Here is a 25622-nt window from a genome sequence, read left to right as displayed (position 1 = left end):
TATCCTTCCAAAACATGCGTTCAGATCTGCCCTGACATCAATCCAATCCCATCAGCATGAGCTCAGACCATCAGTTCGGATTCAGACCCGGTCACTCCACTCTGGACATGCTGCTTCGACTGTCCCAACAATTGGCAGGGATCTTCAAAAGACAAGATCAGGGCCGTCTCTCTGGATATATTGCGAGCATCCCGCCTTGCTTTTAAAACGCTCTGCTTATGGTATCCGAGGCCAACTCCACACATGGCGTCCTGACTTCCTCTACTCTCGTAGCCAACACGTGGCTCTCAATGGCATTCTCACATCTCCTCTCCCTGTAAAGGCTGAAGTACCCCAAGGCATTGTCTTCAGCCCAGTCCTGTTTCTCATTCTCATGAACAATCTTTTCGATACCCTGGAAAATCCTGCTTTTATCTTTGCCGATGATTACAGCCTCTGCCGTAACATCTCATCATTCAGACAGCGAGGTAGCAACCTCTTCCATCTCTTTCGATCTTGACAGAATCAGGAACGGTTCCAACACTTAGATTATGTTTTTTTTATTTTTTTATTTTTTTTTTACTTCTTACAAACGTCACTCGATCCCTCAGAAAGGACCATCTGATGAACCCTCCCATCATCTTCCTTAACATTCCTCTTGAAGAAGTTCAGTCACTCAAACTTTTGGACCTCACTATCAGCCATTATCTTTCTTGGGCAAACCACATATCTAAGTTGTCCTCCAATGCCAGTCATCAATTCGGCATCTCATGCCATTCCATATACTTTGTGCAAAGGCTTTCTTTGGCACATCTGAACGTTTATCTTCATACAGCGTTGTACTGCTGTCCCCTCCGGGCTGCCGCCCCTGCCTCACACCTTGCTTATCTTAATGCCATGGAAACCAAGGCCTTCAAAATCATTTGAATCTCCTGTGATGAATTGCCGCTGGGCCTGTTATTCTGGCAACAACGACAGGTCGGAAACCTCTGTTTTTACCTCCTCTTTTCTGCTTTTGCACACACTGCCCTTTCCTTGCTCTGTCCCACCCTGCCCCTCCTCCCAGGTTTCCGCAGGGTTTCTGCATGACCTATGTGAGAATTTGCAAAATAAATCATGTGCTGTTTTTTTTTTATTCGAAATGCATGCAATAATTTGGGTTTTTTTTTTAAACCTTTGACCAGCTTCTTAATCTTGTTGTTGTCATTGTTACTTCAAGAGATTCATGCTCCCATTTTGCATCTAAGTAAATGCTGACCAGCTTTGATCATAACATTGCCCTGTAGGTTAGTTATTTTTATTGGCATTCTCACACACAACTCCAAAGGACTGTACATACTTTGTTTGGAGAGGATATTCTTGATTATGTAGGTCCTTCATATCACATTGATTTTCCATTTTGCACTGTGAGCTGCACAAGCAGTAATCTTGCATGTGGGTACAATATATTTTGTGCAGGAGTGGATGTTGAGGCTGCGAGGAAGGAGGAGCAGCAACTGATGTTGCGTGATGCACATCAATGGCTGAACAGTAGACGCGTGCATGATGTACGGCACCCGAAGTCGGGCGGCTCGGCCTTGCATGTCGCCGCAGCCAAGAGCTATGTCGATGTTCTCAAGTGAGTGCAGCATGAGATGGCGATGTTGGTCTACAATTTTGTCATCTGTTGTGCAACTTAATGTTGATCATTTCCTTTCCCTGCTGAGGTTTCATGAAGCTGTTGTCTTCCTGAAAATCGAAAACAAAATGCCTTCACTGAGCAATAGTGTCTGAGATGTTATTCTGATGGTGGAAAGTTTTGCAAATCGTTTGCATTCCTTGTCCTTACCATCTTCCTTTCGCTCCATTCAGACTGCTTATTCAGACGGGCATGGACATTAATGTAAGGGACAATGATGGATGGACGCCACTGCATGCCGCAGCACACTGGGGGAAGGAGGAGGCATGCCACATTCTGGTGGAAAACCTTTGTGACATGCATGCTGTCAACAAAGTGGTGAGCAGGCCACTTGTTGTTGAAGGCCATCAAAAAGAATTTGTGCTTGGAGCTCATGATGTGTACAAAGTTGGTTTGCCCAGCAAGAGAACAGATTTTTCTATCCTGCTTGAATTCATGCAAACCCTCAATGTGATACCACACGGATGTCTGTGCACTTTTTTTGGAAGAATACGACGATGACGAAAGTGTTTGATTGATCTGAACTGTTATGCACCTGTGCTATTGTTTGTAGGGACAAACGGCATTTGATGTGGCTGATGAGGACATCTTGGGTTACCTGGAAGAGCTTGTAGCAAAGCAGAAGGCGGTGAGTTTGGGAACGTATGCCTCATCTGAAAATATTTTTGTAATTGAAACTTTATCTTCACTGCATTTAAGCCGAATTCGCTGGTGTTGAAAACCATTCACAAGCAGGTGTTTTATCAGTTAACTTTTTTCACGCAAGTCATTTTCCTTTGAATTTTTGCTTTTGTAAGCATCTCCTTGTATGAGGAAATTGATTGCATTTGTTCACATTTAGGCCTGAAGCCGTTGTTGACAGTTTGTCTTCAAAATACTGCTGATCTTGTTGCATAACACTAGTGTGTCATGAGGCATGTGATTTGGTCATAATTGAGGTTGACCCTGGCATTCCTGACTTTCAGCTTCGGAGTGAGAAAGAGTTGAAAGATCAGGAGCAAAAGCTGATCGACATCAACAACACGCAGCCGTCCCAACTCAGATCGAAAAGGTTTGTTCAATTTCCTGCCCGATCCCCAACGTTAATTTTTGCCACTTGATGTCTTTGTCCATCGAGCATTTTTTTTTCTCCAATCTCTCTTTATTTTGATGTTTGGCTCACCAGCAGAACATCCATCTCACGCATGGCGAGCAAGGAGAAACAGCGAGGTGAGGACCGCACTCAGGAGAGGAAAATTATTGAACGTGCAAATGAGGGTGATGTCAGCTTGCACAAAGATGATTCTAGCAGCTCCAGCTCCGACTCTGAATGTGAACCGGAGGGCTCAGAAACAGAAGAGGAAACGGCAGAAAATGCAGGTATTGTGGATTTTAGGGATTGCGCGGAACTCGAAGATAGTGTTATGTTCACTGATTGTAAGCATCCGTGCCTTATTATAATCTTGGTCGATTTCAGGAATATTTTACTACTTCGGATTAAGGATTGTTTCTGTTTTGTATTCTCATCTGAACCCATGACTGTAATCATCGGTTGAAATCCCATATATTGTATTTATTGTTTTTTTCAAAAGTTTTACTTTCAGACTTCAAAAAACTCATCGATGTTTAAACGTACGATTTGTATTCTGAACATATCAATTTGCAAAGCCTTTGATAATCTCTTGCATATAAAAGGAATGTTGCCCACTTATTGATTTTATTAAATGTGGTTACGTAATTATCACATTTATAAATCGGGGAAAACTGTCACAAACCAAGCTGCAATGGTTTTACTCTTTGGATTCATGTTTTGCATCACAGACAAGAAGGGACACCTCATTGAAAGCATGAACAAGTTGAACAACAATGATGGAGTTCCAGTGCCTGCACGTTGTGTGCCATCCTCATTACACGTCGCCACCACTACTACCACGTCCACCACTACTATAGTCACTCCAACCCCAGCGCTGCCATCCCCAGTCACTCCAGCTTCACCTTTTAAGAAGGTAAGATCCCTCCATCCCCACCATTTGATTCCTGTAATTTGCATGATTTACAGGAGACCTTTACAGCATTTCTGCAGTCGATCCATGAAATTCCCACTGAAGTGTCTCCAAGACAGCTTGATGCTAAGTCCTTCTTCACATGGTTAAACACCAGGAATTCAAGTCCATTAACTCTAATGTTGTCGTATTTTTGGCCAGTGGCTTTTGGTAGTCTTTCCTTTCAAAGCTCTTGTGGGATAGTTCACATCTGCACATTTTGAGCAAGCTATTCTGCAGCAGCTGCATGTAATCATTTACTTAAGTTTTGACTGCAAGCAACCCATGAAAAATCCATTGTTCTTAGCTGTGAGTAATTTGATGTATTCCGTGATTGGATCACATTTCTGTCCTTGCAATATGATAACCTTTGCGGGTATGTAAGTAACTTGTCCTGATTGTCTCTTCACTTTGGCACACCGATCTCTTGTCAAGACGAGCATCATCGGTCCGATCTTGGAGCACGTCTATTTGCAATAGCCACACAGAGCAAAACGAGGGGGACCAGAGGTCATCTTTCAGCTAATTCCACAAGCATCTGAAGTGTAAATCCTCTGCATTGGGATTTACACCTGAAATAACTTTGTAATTTGCCGAAGCTTGAACTTTGTCCTCCTCGCTTGCTTTGTTTATACTTGTACATGGGGCTCTGCCATTCATTGACAGCTCATTTACACGTGTCATTTCTCAGCTGCCAAGGACCAGTTAAGCTGCCGTTGCAAGCTGACATTCCTATTGATTTTTATACAATATATATTTTTTTCCTTTTTACTCTCAAAAGCCCATAATTACTTATCTATTTTTGTACATTTTATTTGCAATCATTTCATGAAAAATTTTGGATTTCAAATCCTTAAGTGAAGAGAACAATCTTGAAAAACTCTGAATTTGATGGTTGCAAATTTTGCAATAACGTACTTGTATTTATCAATCAACTTGATCACAGTGAATACTGACTGGCGAAGGCTGACTCCAGACTGACTGACCGTGACCGTGGCAGACTTTCTCGGACTCTCTCTGTGTGACCGACTCTCCCTGTGATGATCCTTGTGCAGCTATTTTATAGATGCTGGGTGGAAGAGGAGCCCAAATTCGGATCAAAATGCTCTGTATGCACTTCCCAGCACCCTCATTCGTGCGCAAACGTTTTCCTGAGAAGTAGCCCCACACCTGTGAGGCTCCGAAGCCGAAAATGGCCTTATTCACACCCGAACTCGGCCATGTGACGCAACTCTGAGATTAACATGGGGCGCGTGTTTTTTGTGAGCGCTTTCTGGCCATGAACGTGCACTGGTCACCAAATGAATGTCGCTATCTATCTAGACAATGTTGAATGGACCCAGTGCAAACATGCGCTTTGAGCTTCGTGCCAATAGCTTCCGAACTCGAGCATCCGCCATAGTGGGTAATGTTTGTGGTTCCCCGACATCCTCAAAGGACAGTGGTGAGCATCTGGGGTGCCGACTGCGGTCGCGTTGCTTCGCTGCGGCTGTGGCCGTGGCGAGGTGGGTGAAGCGCTGTGGTGTTTGGGGTGAGAACGTTGGAGTGGTTGAAGCATTTGTGGGAAACAGGTTGAGCGTGTTATTGTGGGGATTTTTAGAGAGGTGTAGTGGTGGTCGTTTGAAGGTTGTAGCATTGTGGTTCGAGTACAGAGAAGGTTGAAATGAATTTTCTGTTGGGGAATGGCACACGCTTTGAACGGGGATTTGGCAGCACATGCTAATGAGACTCTCTGTTAACGTGTGGTCTGTGGCGTGCATGCCTGCATGAAGGAGAGGTGGTGTGTATGAAGTAAAGTGAATACATTGGACAAAGGAATAGAGAATGGAATGGAAAACTTAACTTAAAGCCCTCACAACGCATCTTGTCCCATCTACCTGCTAGACATGAGAGAAGGGCTAACTAAAACGAATACCAATAAAATAACTGTCTGGGAACCACTATATGTTGTGTGCATTTGCTTTGAGGAGCAACGGTTTCGCAGAACCGCAGCAATATTTAGAAATATATTTTGTTACCTCCACTACCGAATGTGGACGGAGGTTGTTTTCACCCCTGTCTGTTTGCTTATTATACTGAACAAAAATATAAACGCACCAACCTAAATATCTAAGTCAAGATTGCCATTATGGAAAAATGGTCAAACCGATGATATGTTTGAGCAATGGTTCCTTTGTTTTGCTCAAGACAGATGTTCCCATTGAAATTGACCACTCTGAGTGTGTGGACTCACACGTTGAGTAATCCTTCCCATGAGCACCATGGAGCTTGACAGAGTGATGGTCAGTGAGCGTGACCAGGACACAAACACTCCCTATAGCTTGCCCTATAAAAGGCCTCCCCAAAATGTGGACTGGTGCCAAATGTCAACATGCCACAGATGTCACAAATCTTGAGGGAGCGTGCCATTGGCATGCTGAATGCTGGGACGTCAGTACGGGCCGTTGCAGCACACTTCAATGTCCACCACTCCACCATCAGCCGCCTGAGAACGCGCCTCAGAGAGACTGGAAGCACCGTGAACCGCCCACATGCCCGGCGACCACGTGTGACCACCGCCGGTCAGGATCGTCACATGAGGCTGCAACATCTCCGGGATCGACTCCGACCGGCCACGAGGACTGCCGATGAGACTGTCGGGCTGCATAACAGGCGCATTTCAGCCCAGACGGTGCGTAACCGCTTGAGGGAGGCCAAGCTTGAGGGAGGCCAAGCTTGAGGGAGGCCAACACCCGCTACTGACTGTGTGAACTCTGACAGTGACACCTCGGTTGTGTCGGCTGTTGTAGCGCAAAGACTGTCGCCAGAATTCTCAAGGAACTCTTTGAAATTTAATGCTCAATTGCCATGGATTCTATAACCAAATTGTTGTGAAGATTTAGTATTAATGAGTTCGAGGTAAAATAGTAACAATCGCTTGGTGCGTTTATATTTTTGTTCAGTATACTTGCAAAATCAAGGATTTTTCAAGTATATTGGTCAGTCGATGTTGGTATTCTGTCTGTCTGTCTATCGCCTTCAGGTCACAATTTTACACCGATCTTCACTAAACTTCACCACATGCTCATGTTTGTCATAAGGAAGAAGTCTATTGTTTTTGAGGTCAAAAGGTTAACATAGGCCAAAGGTCAACAACCTTTTTTTAATGCAATGTCGAGGCTCGTATCAGAGCTAACACACTGTGCAACAAGGGGAGCAGGAGACGAGGGGTGGGAGAGGGAAGGAAAAAAGTGGGGAACAGATATGAGATCTGTGGAAGGGAGTGGGATGGGGCAGGGGTACACAGGGTAAACAAGATGGACACTACTGGGACTTTCAGGTCTTTTCACGACAGGGACTTTCAGGAAGGGAAGCAGGGAATTTGAAGAAAGTGGGTTCGGGTTGGATTAACAGGTAGAAAAGATCGTGGTTTTGGATGGGGGAAGGTAAGACATGGTGGTGAACAGCTGTTTTGAAGACATGGAGGGAAGAGTGGGATTGAAGTGTGTGTGGGAGTTTTTCTCAAAGTCGGGAAAAAAGAGGAACAAATGAGTGAAGGTGAATAGTGATTCTTGACTTTGGTAGTTTTACCAGAAGGCAGTTGCTGAAGGACCTTGAGCACCCTGTGGAAATATGGGGAGGGGGGTGGGAGGGGGGGACATATCTCAGACAGAGCAGGGCTGGAGGCGAGGCCGGAGAGGAGACTGTAGAAGATGGAAAACCACCGATCTGCCTGCGGTGAGAGAGTGAGAGGCCCAAAGACTGAGCCTCATCGTGGGAGATTGCAATGATCCTAAATGCCTTGGTTTCCACAGCGTGAAGCCGAGAAAGGTGAGAGGCAGGAGCACCAGCCCAGAGGGGAGAGCAGTACTCAATCAGGCTGTGGCCGAAAGCTTTGTATGTGGTCAGGAGCTCAGGCGGGCCGAGGAAGGACTTTGCACGACGGAGGATTCCCAGTCAGCAACTGGCTTTGGAGGCCAGGTTGGAAATGTGGCTTTCCCCTGAAAGATCATGGCAGATAGTGAGACCCAGGAGCTTGAATGAAAGGAGTTCTTCAAGAGGATTGTTAAGAAAGTAGATTGGGTGGTTCTAGACGGTCCTTTCGGAGAGACAAAGTGAGTGTGAAATTTGTCAGGATTGAAAGATATGTTCCATGTGTTGGACCAGCTTGTGATTTTTATCCAGATCTGCAGAGTGAAAACGCTGCTGCTTGCTGATGTGAGGGATGGCAGATGGTACAGCAGAGTGTGGAGTCATCAGCAAAGAGATAAAGAGGATTTTCCAGAGTCAGAGAGATCATTGATGAAAACTAGAAAATGAACAGGGCCGAGAACCACTTGCTTGAGGAACTCCAGCCTGGACAGGAAGAGTGGATGAGAGAACTTTATTAAGGGCTACATGTTGGCTGTGACAGGAGGAAGAGTCTGTGAGCCATGAGTCGAGATGTCTTTGTATACCATAGGAAGAGAGTTTGGTGAGCAGGGCAGGGTACCAGACGAAATCGAAAGCCCGCGATATGTCTCGGGAGGTGGCTCTGATTTAATGTCTGGCATTGAGGACCTCCATCCATTGTTGGGAGAGCAGAAGTAGAATCACCTGGTCTGAATCCAAATTGATGATCGGAAATCAAGCCATTGGAGAAGAGGAAGGATTTAATGTCTGAAGCGATGATGGATTCCATAGCTTTGCTGATGATTGGGAGAAGGTTGATTGGTCTGCAGTTGCAGGGATCTGTTTCTGCACCCTTTTTATGCAGGGCAGTAATGTTTGCTGATTTCCAAGCAGATGGTAGATAACCTTGAACAAATGAGAGAGTGAATAGAACAGAGAGAGGGTGAGCAAGAGCAGCAGAGCAGGTTTTTTAGGACACGTGGGCTGATGCCGTCTGGACCGGTTGCAGAATCCGAGTCGAGGTTTGACAGCAAGCTCTCCACCTTGTCACTAGAAAAGGACACAGCGTCCAGGAACAGCTGGGTTCGACTGGGTAAGGTGGGTAGAGAAATTGATGGGTTTGGGACACAAGATTTAGAAGCAAACACAGAGTTTAGGCATTCAGCCTTTTCACATGCAGTGTTAGCTGTATTTTACATTTGAGGTAATGTTGGGGATGGAGGGTGAACATCCACCAGAAACAGATTTGATTAGATGCCCCCAGGACTTGGAGAAGGTAGACAGGTTTGAGAGTTCAGACTTGAGATTTGAAAGATTCTGTTTTCTGGCTCTCCTGAGGGTAGATACACACTTGTTCTGAGCTTTGTGATAGGAACTGAGATTATCTTCAGTTGGTTTAGCCTTCCATGAGGCAAACGCAAGTTGTTTCAGGACAACAGTCTCGCCACAAGCTTTAGTGAACCAAGGGCGGGAGGAAGGGTAGGACAACTGAAGAAGAGAGGGGATAAATCTGTGCATGAGGGAGAGCAAGTTTCTTTGAAATAATTCCCAGGACAAGTTGATGTCGGAGAAAGTAGCGATGGGAGACCAGCCTTGAAGTTTGATGGCTGCTTGAAGTCCTTGCCAGTCGGCCTGAGTGAAAAGCCAGACTCGATGGCGCTGAGGTGGTTCTCTAATAACAGTCAGAGAGATGTCCACTTTGACAAGGACGTGGTCAGAAGAACTGATTGGAGCAGAGGAAGAACAGCAGATATTTTCAGGGAAATTGGTCAAAACCAGATCCAGAAGAGATGGTGTACCGTTGCTTGAGATCTGCGTTGGGAAGTTGACAGATTGTGTCAATCGCAATGAGTCGCAGAAGTGTTTTGCTGAAGTGCCATGGCAGGTGAGGGAGGTACCCACACCCAGCCAACTGGCATGATGACAATTGAAGTCACCACATATGAGGAAGAGAGGGAGAGAGAGAGAGAAGAAGAGAAGAGAAGAAGAGAAGAGAAGAGAAGAGAAGAGGATGAGAGGATAGAAGTTGGTTCATGTTTTCAGAGAGTGAGATGAAAATGGAGCAATCACTGTTTGGTGGGCGGTACAACACACATAAACATGAGGGGCGGCCATAGCCAGAGGTATTCCTGAGGATGTGGGGGAGTGAGGGCAATGCACGGAGAGTGAGGAATAGTCTTTGATGAAGAGAGCAACTCCCCCAGCAGGACGAGGTTCAGATCTGTCAAACCGGAGGAGGGAGTAACCAGGGAGAGATACTCGGGAGTCAGAGATGCCTTGAAGGAGGAAAGTTTCTGTTCACCAGATTGTCTGTTTTGTCAGTGGCAACCTGTATGGAAAGATCTGTCAGATTTGAGCGAAGGCCTCCGGATGTTTGAGGTCCATATTGTTAAAGAAGAGGGAGGGGAGGAGGCTTTAGTTGCAGGTGAGAAGGAGGTTAGGACGAGGGAGGAGGGGGGGTGAGGTAAGGAGAGTTGTTGAAAGAGTGTGGGGGATTGGAGAAGAGGTAGGGGAGAGAGCCGGATGAGGAGAAAGGCTCGGTTATGGGTTGAGGTACAGTGGGGAGTAATAAGAGAGGGGGCAGAGGGCAGTTGATGATTGGCGGAGGTGGAGCGATGAGATGGAAGAGAGAGGGTGGGGGAAGAGGCAGCTTTGTGGATGTGAGGGGGCAACTTTGAGAAGTGGGAGTGAGGGGGAGATTGGAGGGAGAAGGGTGAGGGGGAGTTTTGAGAAAGCTTGGAGGGGGAAGAGTGTGAGGGGGAAGCTTTGAGAGGTAGGGGAGACAAAGAGAGCAGGTATGGCCAAGGTGCAGGAGGGCAATGGGAGAGGTGGGGAGAGGGGAAGGATGAGACTTCGTAGAGGTATGGTGAAGGGAGCGGGCAGGGGTAGGTGCAATGTTTGAGGGTTTGGGGAGAAGGGGAGGTTTGCTGAGAGGAAGGAAGGAGCATGTTTGTGGTGATGAGTGTACTGATTGAGAGAGTGAGATATCTTTTGGGTTAGAATGGAGCCCACAGATGTTATAACACCACACACTTTGGGACAACAGAGGAGGGACTGATACTGAAGCAGAAGACAGTGAAGAGGTGCAACGAGTAGAGGTAGGATGAGGAGCAAGATGGGAAGGTAAGGAGAGGGGATAACAGGTGAGGGGTTAGGAGGAGGTAGATTTCAGGAGGAGGGGTGAATTGGTGCTGAAGTTGGAAAAAATGGACGATTGATGGAACACGAACATGCATTGCAAACTGGGAGTTTAAAAAAATATTTAAGTCAGAGATACGATTGAAGACATTACGTGAGCGATGCAATAAACAATTAAATATAACAATTGAAATAATGTTTTATTTGTTTCCATGGAGGGGAAGCCGAAGGAAAATCCAGAGGCATATTTGGTGACGTCCCATGGGAAACAAGTGTGATATTTTTTTTGATGATGTCATCGGTGGCTTTGCTATGACATCATCATTGCAGATGTCAAATGCTTTATCCGATCGGTTTGAAAATTTTTGAGGCTTATCTAGGGCTATATTTTATGGGGTGGGTGGGGGGGGGGGGAATTATGATGTCTGGTCAAGTGGGATGGCAGCCATATTTAGAAAAAAAAAAAAAAACCTTCAAAAATTTCCGAAATGGCTGAACAGATCAAGGTGAAACTTTTACTTGTCTGATTGCTTATCCATGGGAAACAAAAAGTTCTCCAACTATGATGTCATCGGTCACATGGTTTGGCAGCTATGATTTTTTTGAAGAATGAACCTTTAAAAATCCTCTCCAGAACAGCTTGATTGATATATCGAGGGGAAACTTCACGTACATATTCCACAAGTCTTGGGGATACCAGGGTGTTTACGAATAATTAGAAGGTCACATGGTCTGGCAGCAATATTGGATTGAAGATAAATTTTAAAAAGTTCTTTCTCTTGAACTGTTTCATGAATTGACATGAAACATCACAATTATGATCTAGTAGTCATGTGGAATATATATTTCAAATTTCAACCTGATTGGATGCATGGTCTGGCTGCCAGAATTATTAAATATTTTGAATCTGGGTTCAGGGATTTAAATCATACTTGGTATTGGTATGTAGAATGATGTAATAATGTGGGCAGATGCATATTTTACAACGTCGCAATGTCGAAGAGTGTCCTTGTGGTTTATTCTCTCGTGATCAAACTGTACATAACATTGATCCAGAACTTGCATTGAGGTTTTAGGCTTTTGATGCTTCTTTATAAAAAAAACAAAACATGAATAGCTCATCTTTAACTTAAGGTGATCTCATATGATGAGCACATGACTGTGGGTAGCATAATTTGCTGTGAGCGCAGCTGTGCTACTGATTCAGTGCCCCCTATTGGTTGGGGCAGGAATTTGTTGTTCGTTCAGGGTACCAGCGCTAGCTCATTTACTCTTCACGAAGGACACTGTTGGATCTTTAATGACCACCAAACAATTCTGGCAGACGGAAATCCCAGTTTATCGTCCATCCGAGGGACGGCACACAAGTTGATGCCTCTCCCTGGCTGCAAAAAACCAGGATGACAGTTTATAGCTGGGCCAAGATTGAAACCCAGGCTGGATAGCTCAGAGGCGCAGAGTGCATGCCTTGAGGCCACCCTGCCTGCCTTAGACAACTCAACGGTGATGGAAACTAAACTCTGATTTCATAAACTGAGGGTTACTCAATACAATCATGATCAAATTTTTTCACCTCTTATGCTTATTGATAGTAGAAAAACAAACAACCAGATGAAGCTTTTGGTGCAATGCATTGAATTATCCAGTAATTTACAGTAATTTTTTTCTGGTGGCAGTCAGTTTTGCCATTTGTGGTCTCTGATTGGCTGAAATGTTTTTTTTTTTTGTTTTTTTTTGTTAATTCTTCGACCTACTTTCATTCAATGCATTATTTGTGAACTTGTCCTCTGTAAAATTTATGTATATTCAACAAAAAGGTTGCACTAACTTGGTAATGCCCTCTGAACCCACATTCAAACCTTGTCCCCAATCTCGCAGTGACTATAGTGTCTGCAAGAGGTGACTTAACACTGTGGTAAAGACCCAACAATAAACTGGGACCATAATGGAAGGATACTTACTATTCCTGGTAAAAAAAAATAAAAAACCTTGAAGTTCTAACCTTCTGTAAATTTCGTTTCCATGCTATCATGTAACCTTTCTGCTGTGGTTGCAGAGTGTGGAGTTTCTTGACTTGGCTGAATGTTTTCATGTATCTCATGTGGTATGTCTCTCAATTCCTCCTTTCTTTATTCCTCTTGACTGTGTCAGTTGTAAATGTTTTCCTCTATTAGTCCATTTGACGTAGCCTCCTTGCCTTTCTTTTTCTGCTTGCATGCTTTGCCGCTCTCCTGGTTAGCTGTCCTTTTTTTCACTGACTTTTTGCTGTTGAGTCTGTGATACTTGCTCCAAAGAGGAAAAGGTGAAGTGCTCTATTTCCCCAAAATTTCCTGTACTTTTGAAAGTTTTGCTATTCTCTCATGACACTTAGGAAGAACAAATAAAATAGTTTCACTCCACATTGTCCTTCTCCACTTGGGAAACACTTGAAATAGCTATTAATTTAGGTTATAGTTTGTCTTTTTGACCTGCAGATACCCCATTTCTTAATTTGACCTGGGGGATTTTGGATGGCTGAGGGGGAAGGTGCCAAATATATAGAATAAAGACTTCTATAAATTTTAAAGTTCAGTTGTCAGAGCTCATGAAGGAGCGAAACAGCAGTGAGGTGAAGGGAAAATAGGCAGAGGTCATTTTGCCATTGGCAGATAGTTTGGCCCAGGAGAGCAAGCTGGGATGCCAGACTGTATCGAAAACTCGAGATGTGTTTAGCGAGACAGCTCTGATCTCATCTGACATTGAGGGCTTCCAGCCATTGTTGCGAGAGTAGTGGCAGCACGTCTCAGGTATAATGACCTGGTCTGAATCGGAATCTGTGATCTGAGTTGAGGCTGCCAGAAAAAATGGAGGATTTCATTTCAACTGCGATGATGGATTCCATGACCTTGCTGATGATTGGAACTAAGCTAATCAGTCTGTAGTTAAGGTGCTCAGTTTTTGCAAAGAGAGAAAATAGAGAACATATCAAGAAAGAAGGAGTATTGATGTGGTGGGGGGGGCAGGGGGGAGGCAAGGGAGGGACAGACAGACAGACAGACAGACGGACAGTTATTCCTTGTTTCTCCACCTCGTGATGGCAAAATGCCATTGATATTCAGCACTTTCACAAAATCCAGAGTGCAAGGTGGGATATGGCAGCTTTCCATATCACCCTGCACACAAGCATGTGAAATGCTAATAAACCCAATAAAGGATGATGAGCATGTAATTTGGTGCATTTGCAGAGCACCTTGTCAATCAGAACGTTGCGTCACTTTTGGACTCCTTAAGTAAGGCGGTGAAAGTGGAGATTATTTATTCGGGCATTGCGAATGGACACCTGATTCGATTTATCTTTTGATTTTTTTTTTTCTTCTTCTCACATTCCGCATTCTTAACAGTACTCTAACCTGAGATTATCTGCATCACTTTACCTCTTCATGTCGAACCTTTCTTTATTCTAACTGGGCTGATAACTGTACACGTTTCCAAAGCACTTACATATTTTGAACGTGACAAATTTAATAGTAGAGCGTGGAATAACAGTAGAGCAAAGTAAGATACCTCGAAGGATGACGGCAATGGGATTCTGAGGATCTCATCCCTCACGTAGCTACGAATATATTTGTCATATTTTCTTTTTCCTGAAAATAAAGATGAAAAAGAAGTCTTCCGTGACTGTTTAAAATGAAAACTGGCGTCCAAAGTTGAAAACTGAAGCATGTGCACGCATGTGCACACGTGTGCATATATTTTAATTAGATTTATAGCTATTTTGTACTAACTCTGGATGTACCAAGCATTGCCCTTATGCAGGTAGCAAGTCATTTACCTCATCGCCGCTCCTCTGAGAGCATGACCAAGACACTTTCCGAAGACCAAGCACTGTAAAAAGACACTTGCACTTGTAGCACAAACATTGCAATGGTTGATGAGGGTTTCTGTTTAACCTCTGGTCCAACTAATGGAGTGGTGAAAGTATTTTCTCTGCATTTGTAGAAGAACACTATTATATGGTAAGAGCAGCAAATAAATCACTTTGGAGTTTTTCAGGTTGTGAGAGAGCAAACTGTAATGTTTGTGCTTGATAATTCTGCTGTATCCCTACTGCATGACCATGGCATTTCCTTGCTTCGTTATGAATGCTCATTATTATTTTGACTCCATCATGCCAGATAAGCGTAGTGCATATGCTGATTGTCCTGATATCAACCGCCTGTCCTTGATGTTGTATTTAAACTTCCTTTCTCCCTGCTTGTCCCTATGCATCCTTATGTCAATTGTAGTTTGGTGGTTCTTTCCAGTCTCGCTTTCCGACACTGCCTGAAGCCCGACGTGAAGACATACATTCAGATGAGCGGCGAGATGAGTCCCCAGCTACCTGGCGACAAGGTCTGCGCAAAACAGGCAGTTATGGCGCCTTGCCAGAGGCGGGTAGCACCGGGACAACGCAAGGAGTACTGCGTGAAAAGGACCCGTCGTCGCTGACGACCACTGGCCTCATCCGCTCAGCATCGAGTCCTCGTCTCACAACTGCTGAAACCCGCGAGCGAGATAAGGTCAGAGTGCAAAGGCAATGAACTGATGAGAATTTGAATGAGAGGTGAATCGCAACAAGATGATGATGTGGCTTGTGCCATTCTCTCCCAAATTTGGCTCAACTTGTTTTGCTTGGGAATCTGGCATAGTGCACTGTCATGTATGAAATGGGTGATTCCAAAATGTGCTAAAAGTCATTTCGTCGTTTTGAGAGTTGCCAGCAGCTTAGCAATGTTCAATGGTAGAAGATGTATGCAAGCCAAATATTTTTCTTCATAATGCTACACACGGCATGCAATTTAGTTCAGAAGAAGCTGCCTTTGATTCAGACCATGATATCTGGCGTTCGCAGTGTTGGACAATGTAATGGAGATTATTCTATTTTGAAATTGAATCGCTTTTCATATGCGGAATGACACATCTTTGGGCAAGAGTTTGCAACGCTTGGAGGAGCACAGCTCTTAATCCTGAGCAGCGTATCGGGTCGATTTACCATTTAATACCCCTTCTTTTAATCAAGCAAATACCCATTCTTTTAATCTCCCGAATGGAGCCTGATTACACTTTTGAAATGAAAGGGTAATACCCACTTGATTATGAACAAATTATTAGTTGCAAACAAGGACAAAAACCAAATGACTATTAAATCAGTGGTCATCAGTAGTTATAATGTTATGGGCAGTAGTGGCCCGAAATAACAATGGGGAAGAATATAATCAAATGATAGTGGAAGGATTTGAATAAACAATGAAAAAACGAGATTGATTAGTCAAGCCTTGTATAAGGAAGCCAAGAGCAGAAGGACATTGACTTGCTGATTTGTGCCTTATCGGCCAAGAATATCAGATTGAGGGAGAGATGACTGTTTCAGCCAAGGTTGATTGTAGAACCACTGCACCAGATGATGAAGCTTTGGCACAGTAAAAGTGTCCTAGGGGTGTCGGCAGTGAACAAGGCAGCACAGTGGGGTCAGGAAGAAGAGCCCTGAGGGCATTGCAGTACTACAGTGGTGTGCTGCAGTAGCAGTGTGGTCTTGGCAAAAATAAAAGAGCCTTGAGGGCACTAACGGCAGACAAATGCCACAGCTGGAATGGGTGGAAGAGCTTTGAGTGCATTGGCAGCATGTAAAATGGCTCGGTGAAACCGTGAACTCCGAAAGACGAAAATGCAACTGAAAAACAATGACCGTGGTTAGCCGATGCATGAACGAGCACACGTACCCTGTGTCTACGACTTCTATATGGACCAACAACGAAAGCTGGACATGACGACTCTCCTCTCGGCTGCTCCATCTCAATTGCACTGTCATGACTCTCCCAAGGTTTACTCTCAACCAAATGTTGTCAGTGCATCCCCTTAAAGTATCTCTCCCCACACTGCATCATCAGCCGAGCATTCAGATAAACTAACTTGAGCAACGGCCATTTTCACGAGCCATAGGGCGAGGACAGGCAAATGTATTGTTACGGTTCCAGGAACCGTATGCATACAAACATACAGTTGTCCCAAAGTCAGTTGTTCCGTTAAGTATATGTTTAGATAGAACCCCTCCTTGTGTTTAGTGGGAAATCAAAGGGGTGCGTTGCGATGTTTTTTTTTTTTAGTTGGATTTATACATCTTTATATCCCCTCCATTATGAACCACAGTACCTTCCTCTCGCATGGGCTGAACAAACGCTTGTTCGCCTATTCGCCCAACCGGCGACTCGCTGTCCGAGGCAAAATCCTCTTGCAGTAGTTCCTTTTTGGCAAGTCAGCACGTGTGGAGTGGGTGGGCTTCCCGGTATGGCTGAAACCATGCCCAGAAAGGGCGGACCCATGGAAGCCCCGTCCAATCAGGGCGAACAGTGACATCGGCTTCACCAAGGCCCCTCCCCGCTGAGGGAGATCTATAAATCACGACACCATCCTCAGGGTAGAGGCTGAGAGTCGGAGGGTTCTTTGGTTGAGGCTGAGAGAGTCGGAGGGTTCCTTGGTTGAGGCTGAGAGAGTCGGAGGGTTCGTTGGTTGAGGCTGAGAGTCGGAGGGTTCGTTGGTTGAGGCTGAGAGAGTCGGAGGGTTCGTTGGTTGAGGCTGAGAGAGTCGGAGGGTTCGTTGGTTGAGGCTGAGAGAGTCGGAGGGTTCGTTGGTTGAGGCTGAGAGAGTCGGAGGGTTCGTTGGTTGAGGCTGAGAGAGTCGGAGGGTTCGTTGGTTGAGGCTGAGAGAGTCGGAGGGTTCGTTGGTTGAGGCTGAGAGAGTCGGAGGGTTCGTTGGTTGAGGCTGAGAGAGTCGGAGGGTTCGTTGGTTGAGGCTGAGAGAGTCGGAGGGTTCGTTGGTTGAGGCTGAGAGAGTCGGAGGGTTCGTTGGTTGAGGCTGAGAGAGTCGGAGGGTTCGTTGGTTGAGCCTGAGAGAGTCGGAGGGTTCGTTGGTTGAGGCTGAGAGAGTCGGAGGGTTCGTTGGTTGAGGCTGAGAGAGTCGGAGGGTTCGTTGGTTGAGGCTGAGAGAGTCGGAGGGTTCGTTGGTTGAGGCTGAGAGAGTCGGAGGGTTCGTTGGTTGAGGCTGAGAGAGTCGGAGGGTTCGTTGGTTGAGGCTGAGAGAGTCGGAGGGTTCGTTGGTTGAGGCTGAGAGAGTCGGAGGGTTCGTTGGTTGAGGCTGAGAGAGTCGGAGGGTTCGTTGGTTGAGGCTGAGAGAGTCGGAGGGTTCGTTGGTTGAGGCTGAGAGTCGGAGGGTTCGTTGGTTGAGGCTGAGAGTCGGAGGGTTCGTTGGTTGAGGCTGAGAGAGTCGGAGGGTTCGTTGGTTGAGTGATGAGAGTCGGAGGGTTCGTTGGTTGAGTGCTGAGAGAGTCGGAGGGTTCGTTGGTTGAGTGCTGAGAGAGTCGGAGGGTTCGTTGGTTGAGTGCTGAGAGAGTCGGAGGGTTCGTTGGTTGAGTGCTGAGAGAGTCGGAGGGTTCGTTGGTTGAGGCTGAGAGTCTGAGGGTTCGTTGGTTGAGGCTGAGAGAGTCTGAGGGTTCGTTGGTTGAGGCTGAGAGAGTCTGAGGGTTCGTTGGTTGAGGCTGAGAGAGTCTGAGGGTTCGTTGGTTGAGTGCTGAGAGAGTCGGAGGGTTCGTTGGTTGAGTGCTGAGAGAGTCGGAGGGTTCGTTGGTTGAGTGCTGAGAGAGTCGGAGGGTTCGTTGGTTGAGTGCTGAGAGAGTCTGAGGGTTCGTTGGTTGAGTGCTGAGAGAGTCGGAGGGTTCGTTGGTTGAGTGCTGAGAGAGTCGGAGGGTTCGTTGGTTGAGTGCTGAGAGAGTCGGAGGGTTCGTTGGTTGGGGCTGAGAGAGTCGGAGGGTTCGTTGGTTGAGGCTGAGATAGTCGGAGGGTTCGTTGGTTGAGTGGGTGAGCGAGTGAGCTGGAAAGTGAGTCTTCTTGGGAGTGAGCTGGAAACCCTGATCCCCGCCTCGGACTCCGCTCTACCTGACCCGGTCCCTTTCGCAGACATGGTCTCCACGCGGGCGGCTGTGGTCCGAGCCGCACGACCATTGGCAGGTGCCGCACCACGGAGCATCCCTTCCCTCCAACGTTCAGGTACCTGAAGGAACTGCGCCCTCAGCTAACCTCCCTCTCTGGCTGCAGGGTCCTTTGTAAACATCTGGGTTTCTTTTCGTGCGAGTGTGCGTCTGAGTGTGTGGCGCCGTCTTTAAGTAGAACTGCATAAGAGTTTTTAGTTGATCATTGTAAATCTTGCCCGTTTTATTCTCGCGATAAGTCTGCTCTGTGTCTCCTTTGTAAGTTGCTGTAAAATTGTCACACTACATCTTTCTCTCATCTTCTCCTGCATAACATCCCCAATAAACCTGTTTCCTGTGCCACAAATTTTTCCTCGCTTTATTGTAAATAAATGATTGTAGAAATGTTCCCAGTTCGTTTTAGTCTTTTCCTTCATTGGTCCAGCATGGTTCGGATCTGAGTTTTAGCCGGGTCTTTATTCCCGATATTCTGTTCATTCTAGCCGATACGTCCTTGGTAGTACCGCTCGGCTGCATCCGATCCGGAAAGGTAGTTGGTAGAGTGATCCGGATCGGGCAAGGTGTACCGAGGGCGTGGTTCCCCAGTAGACGACACCGTGTGGTTAATTAGGTAAATTGGTTCCAGCCAAAAAGACCTTACGCTACGCGGTGGAGGTATTGGTGTCCACGGTCAGTTAAGCGACCCGCCACGTCACGGGATTATCCGTGAGCGACGGCCGACAATTCCGGGAGTCTGGTGGGAGACTACGTAACTTTCCCTACGTCGTGGTCGTTCCTGCCACTGGACCCTGGCCCGCAACAGTATATTCAAATGTTTAGCCTGCTGGCTCAGGCTGGCAGTTTTAGTGCAGGTTGTGGGCAAAACGTCATCAACAAATGAACAAGAAACAGACGTCGTGCAGAGCACGATACTTGCAAAATCCACCCACCTCTCCAAAGGTTGCTGTGGATACATCAAATTGTCCATTTCATTTTGATTAAAATTGACACTCTTAATCAAAACTCAGGTCAATCGGATGAAAATTGATTATTTTTCATATTCACATTGATGATTTTAGAAGTTTGACCTTGAGTTGACCTTTGACCTTTTGACCTCAAAAATAGTTCCTTTCCCAATTCAGTGATGCACGATGCAAATCCTGTTCAACTTTCAAGTTAATAGGATGTAAGTTGATGATTTTACATGTTTGCCCTTGAGTGGACCTTTGACCTTTTGACCTGAAAATAGTTGGTTTCCCAATTCAGTGACTATGCAAATCCTGTTCAAATTTCAAGTCAATCAGATGAAAATGACTATTTTAGAAATTTTACCTCAAGTTGACCTTTGACCTCAAAATCAATAAGGTTCTCAGTTGAGGCTACCTCTACAACTTGGTTAAGTTTCATGACTAATCGGTTTGGAATTCTGACGAGAGAGAGAGAGAGAGAGAGAGAGAGAGAGAGAGATAGAGATAGAGATAGAGATAGAGATAGAGATAGAGATAGAGATAGAGATAGAGATAGAGATAGAGATAGATATTTTGTTGCGAATTCGCGCCCGCCGGCGTGCTGACGGCCACGTAACTCGAATCGCGGCACGTCGCCCACCGGACGGACAATCCAGTCGTGACCCTCTCGGACTAACGCCGGGAACCAGTCACGGGTGGACCTTTCGGTCTCACCGCGATCGAGCCAATCAGCCCCCGCGTGGGATAGGGTTGCTCGCCAAATTCGACCTACCTAAGTACCCACACGGAGGGTAGACCGGGCGATCGCACCTCGCCGCAGGTCGACTTCGGACACGGGCCACTTAAGCGACCCGTTCCGTACTATCGGGATAACCGAGCGGTGTTATCGTCGGCCTCGACGGTTCGATTAATTATCGGGCGTATTCAGCCCACTACCAACCCTTTACGTGAAGCAAGATGAGGATTCAATGAAAGAAATGACGAAGCGAAGCGGGAAACAGTTCAACACAAAGCACATTTATTCGCGACGAACGGAAAGCACACATATTCAATTCCACCAAAAGCACAAAGAAAAGAAAAACAAACACAATGCAATTTTACACAAAAAGCAAATGCGACAATGCAGATCTAATACCGATTACGCGAGCACACGGCAACACTTATACAATTTTACTTCACAGACGGCGCCGACAACACATACCCAAAACCAAGGAAAAGAATACCCTCAAGGATGAGGCGGGCCTGAGACCGGGTCGGGCCTACCCGTCTGGTGATGAGACGCGGAGCGGCGATGGTGCCTCAACTCCGCGGGCCTCGCGGACAGTGTCTGGTAGGGGGTGGGAAAGGGGCCCCCCTTGGTCGCACTATCTCAGCACGGGGGGAAACAGGAGGGGGTTGCTGATGCTCGGGGTATAGAGATTCCTATTCTGCCTCGAGTCCCGCGACGAGCGTCTCCACCTCGGCCAGGTCGCGCTGTCGGCCTCCCTGGGGTGCAACTCCCTGCACGACGCGAGCACCCCCTCGTCTGCCCTCGCCGCCTCTCCACAGCTCCGTCCCCTCCGCTCCGACTCCAACGCACACGACGACGACCAGCTCCTTCTTGCCAACTCCACCGCCCGCGAAGTCTTGACTCTCTGTTCCGACTTGACTGACGAACGCGGTCGCTTTTATAAGCCCCGTGGCTTCGCTCTCTCAGCTTTGACCCCCTCCCTTCGACCTTTCACCTCGCTCCCCATTGGCCCGAGCAAAAGTGGGCGTGAATGCTTTTTGATCCATAAATTTGCATATATCGATCGCCCTCCAACGCCCTGGGGGCGGGGCCAAATCGCCCCTCGCTCACCGATTGGACGGCACAAAAGTGGGGGTGTGTCGTTTTTGATCCGTTTTTGAAGCAGAAAATCCGTGGTTTTGTACACGCTGTTCGGCGCGCGCCCTGCACGAGTCCAACACTGGTACCCACAAGCGGCGCAAGAACGGTGGCGATGCGACGGTTGCGAGGTGTGACGTGAAGGTCGTGGCGGTTGTGGTGAAGCGGAGTTGTGGTTGGTGGTTGATGTTGTGACTGGTGGTGGTAACAATGGCGGTTGGTCCAAAATAAAGATAGTTAAAGAAAAACGGCTATCCTGAAGTCGCAGCACGCATGAATGACATGTATTCCCACTAGACAACGGGTTTGGGCCTAACTACACATGTACTTACCGAGATATCTCACCGAAGGGACCTGAATGGTGGTTTGCGAATTTGGTAACCACAACACTACCCCCTCCCCTTTTTACAGACTCGTCCCGAGTCGTCAAATTTTCGTGTGCCATCATGTGTAGTTTTCCCCTAGTACATTTTACCTACGGATCCCTGAGTGCAACATTCATGGTATTCGTGTCCCCAAAATAAATAACCTGAGGGCTGCGTAACTACCTCAACAAACTCACTCACACGGACGACTTGAATAAAATTGCCGGCGCTAGACAGACATGCCGGGGGCGCACTCATATTTACAGTACATCTTAACCTTAACTTACAAATTTTACACTAAACCATGGCCCAGGATCACTGAACTCTGCAAAAGAAAACAGTTAGCAGGGAGCCAGGCTGCCCGCATGCAGTCTCTGGCTCAAACAATGCAGGTGACAGGGAACGTGGCTGGCTGCTCACACGCAGTCCAAGGCCTTCCCTTTTGAACTGAACGCAGTGAACCACAACGGTGCATGGGCTGCACAAACGCAGTCTCCGTGCCAGCTCAAGTGGCACACGCAATGAACACAACGAATGGATGGATGAATGGTTTGAACTGAACACAGTGAACCACAACGGTGCATGGGCTGCACAAATGCAGTCTCCGTGCCAGCTCAAGTGGCACACGCAATGAACACAACGGATGGATGGATGGACACAACATGGTGCACGGGCCGCCACTGCAGGCCCGTGTTGTAGCTGCCAACAGGGCAGTTCTTGCAGCTTGCAAACTGTTGCCTTGCGGATCCTGGCGCACATGGAAATGAACAGGGGGGGGCAAAGCAAAAATTGAACGGGGCCGGTGAACATGGGCAGTGGGCATGGCATGGCAAAGGTGAGCAGGCAAACACAGCCCGCAGAAGAAGGCCGCTGCAGGCAAACACAGCCCGCAGAACCGGGCCGTTGCAGGCAAACACAGCCGGCAGATGAACTGGCCGGCACAGGCCTTGAAGAAAAACAGCCAGCAGATGAACTGGCCGGCACAGGCCTTGCAGCACAGCAGCTGCAGACGATCCAGCCGATCCAGCCGGCACAGGCCTTGCAGCACAGCAGCTGCAGACGAAGTTGGCCGGCCTCCGCCTTGAAGCAAAACACGGCCAGCCGATGAAGTTGGCCAGCTCTTGCCGTTCAGTGGAGGTTGGTGGAGGGAGTGCGGTGGTGCTGGCCACTTGGAGGGCGGGCTCGGACCTACCTCCCTGTCTCCCTCCCACCTATCGTCTTTGCCTGTCACTGTACATACCCACTCCCTTAATTTGTCAAACCCCAATTTAGCCCCAACTTATTTTTTTGTTGTTTTTATTTTTACTCCCCCACTATAAATCGTCCCCTAACCCCCTTTATCGTCTTTGTTCGGCTAACCTATCCTGTCACCTAGCCTACTCCCAACCCCTACGTTCCCTTCCCGGAGGGGAATAAGGGAGAGCTAACGTCCTGTGTTGAGGCCCAACGAAGCCTCAGAATGGCCTCCCCAGAGTTCAGCGATCTATAACCAAAGTGGGTCCAGCGGCCCACAACGACAGCGAGGGGATGGATGGTGCGGAGAGGTACATCTCCTAATCTACCCTAACCATTTAACTGTTAAACTACCCCGGGGCTTTCAACAAGCGCCTCTCGCTTAAACTATTGGTTCTAACAACCCAGATTCCCGTCGCCTGTGTTGGTGTCCTCACAATTTCGGGCCTCGCCCCCCAATTTTCTCTCCGTGCCCTCACACGGTCTCCTGGCTAGGACACGTGGCTCCCTTTGGCAGGCACGACCCTCTGCCGATTCTCCCGCTATGGCACCCCCGGGCACTACACTGCCTCCGAGCCTACCAGCTCCCTAACACCGGGGAGTGCCCCCCCATGGCACCTCCCCTGAAACGCACACGTGGCAGGCTGGCTTCCCGGGCCCCTTTCCGAGGGTCACCCGTGCCCACAACACTGCCCACGCGGCTAATGGCGCCCCGGGCCCCCGCACCAAGCAGGCGCACCCGTGCCCACTACTCTATCCCGGCCCCCCATGGGCCCATGGCCTACCGCGGCCGACTAGCCTGGTGCCCGGGGTACCCACTTAGCGATACTCACCTTTCGCAGCCACGCTCCCAAGCCCGTCAACAGGGCTCCTGCACCCCTCCAAATGGGTCTCGAGCCTACTTTCCCACCAACAACAAAACGACCTCCATTTTTCAATTTGACTAACCCAGCTAACTCACTTTACTCTGACCCCGGGGGTCCCTTGGACGGGAGTCACTCCTCCCCCCAATCACTCATCGCACCATGCATTCCCCATTCACTCCATACACACAGACCCGCTGGCCTCACTCACTCACCAAGCACATGCTTCCACTTCACTCACCAACTCTTCAACACACACACCACTGAACTCTGCCATCCTCCTAACTACTTCCCCTAACTAACTCGTGCCCCCACGTCGTCCCTTACACTACAGCACGTTCCTTTTAACACTACGTAGCTAAGCTACATCCCCTCTACATATCCACAAGTCTGTCACTGTCTCAAATGTAATCCCATTTTATTTCCCAACCTAAATCTGGCTACAATCCCTCTAACTAATCCATTCCACGGACTCCATGAGGACTTACCCCTGCCCCATGAAGTCGGTCTAGCTAAGCTAACCCTTCCCCCTAACTAGTTTCCATCCTGTGCCCAGGTAAGGGGGTCTTCCACCCCTTGCCCAGGAATCCTGTGCACCCGAAAGTGAGGCTTTTTTTTTTTTTTTTCATGCGCATCACCAGCGCGGCAACTCGCGCACTTTGCACCTGCCCGTGACGTCATGCAGCTGCACGTGTACCTCGTCCCTCCTTGGACGGTACCATCCGGCCGGGATACCCCTCCTGCCGGATTCCAACCACACGTGCAGCCATGACGTCACCGTGCGCATAAAAAAAACACAAGCCCCACGTCTCGAGGGGTTCCCCACGCGAACACATGTGCTTTGCCCGTTGGAGCTTAACACACACGATCGCGTGGAGAACCCGTCCGGTCCAAATCCGTTATCCTGCCTAAACTTTGTCCGTCCGCGGGATCGGCAAATCCACCGCTGGCGTTTCCGGACCGGGACTTCACTCTCGCAAGCGAGCACGTGGCGGTCTCGTGCGTTGCACAGCACGAACCTCGTGCTCACTGCTGGGTGAACCCGGCACGGTCCTCGAAACAACTACAGCCGCTACTCGGCTTTCTTTCCTCTCATGTCTCCGTCGTCGCCTCCATTCCACCCACGCACACCTGCGTGTTACGACGCTCACACTCCACTCCATTACATTCACACCGGGAGACGCGGCTGCGTGCTCCCGCATGCCAACCGACATCTCCCTCACATACCGCTCTCTCACACACACGGTCTCCCTTGCATACGGCCGTTCACTCACGCGTGCCTCACTACTCACACAAACCATACTACTTACACACGCGGGGGCACTCACCCGCGGTGCCTCACTCACACACGCGGGGGAACTCACCCGCGGTGCCTCACTCATACTGGCCGTTTCACTCACACACACGGCCTCTTCCACACACGGTGCCTCATCCACACACCGTCCCTCACTCACACACGCGGGGGCACTCACCCGCGGTGCCTCTTTTACACACGGCGTGCTGGGAAGCACGTACTCCGGCACCATCGCCACCACACCACTCACACACGGGGTCGCTTCCACACACGGGGACGCACTCACACCTTGCACCACACACACACAGGGACAACTACACTGGGGATTCGTGTCCCCACAAGGGTCTCCGGGGCCTCTATACCCCCCA

General features: G+C 47.9%; 1 protein-coding gene across 15 annotated transcripts in view; it reads left to right on the top strand.

Annotated features, from left to right (window-relative positions):
* PPP1R12A (protein phosphatase 1 regulatory subunit 12A) overlaps positions 1 to 25622 on the top strand; it is a 269267-nt gene that overhangs the window by 108515 nt on the left and 135130 nt on the right. For 11 of the 15 annotated variants that reach the window (XM_085889132.1, XM_085889103.1, XM_085889142.1 and 8 more), the window contains exons 4-11: positions 1438 to 1597; positions 1831 to 1975; positions 2211 to 2285; positions 2623 to 2708; positions 2823 to 3016; positions 3458 to 3642; positions 12743 to 12790; positions 14970 to 15224. In XM_085889132.1, the coding sequence (XP_085745258.1) occupies positions 1438 to 1597; positions 1831 to 1975; positions 2211 to 2285; positions 2623 to 2708; positions 2823 to 3016; positions 3458 to 3642; positions 12743 to 12790; positions 14970 to 15224 (1148 nt within the window). Of the gene's footprint in view, positions 1 to 1437; positions 1598 to 1830; positions 1976 to 2210; positions 2286 to 2622; positions 2709 to 2822; positions 3017 to 3457; positions 3643 to 12742; positions 12791 to 14951; positions 15225 to 25622 lie in introns of all 15 variants that reach the window. The other 4 variants (XM_085889079.1, XM_085889122.1, XM_085889093.1 and 1 more) reach the window with 4 other exon arrangements.

This window comes from Eptatretus burgeri, chromosome 1 (genome assembly GCF_056783735.1).
Source record: "Eptatretus burgeri isolate ZD-2024b chromosome 1, Ebu_testis_v1, whole genome shotgun sequence".
NCBI lineage: Eukaryota > Metazoa > Chordata > Myxini > Myxiniformes > Myxinidae > Eptatretus > Eptatretus burgeri.
The sequence above is the reverse complement of the archived record's forward strand: the minus strand, read 5'-3'. Positions and strand labels throughout refer to the sequence as shown.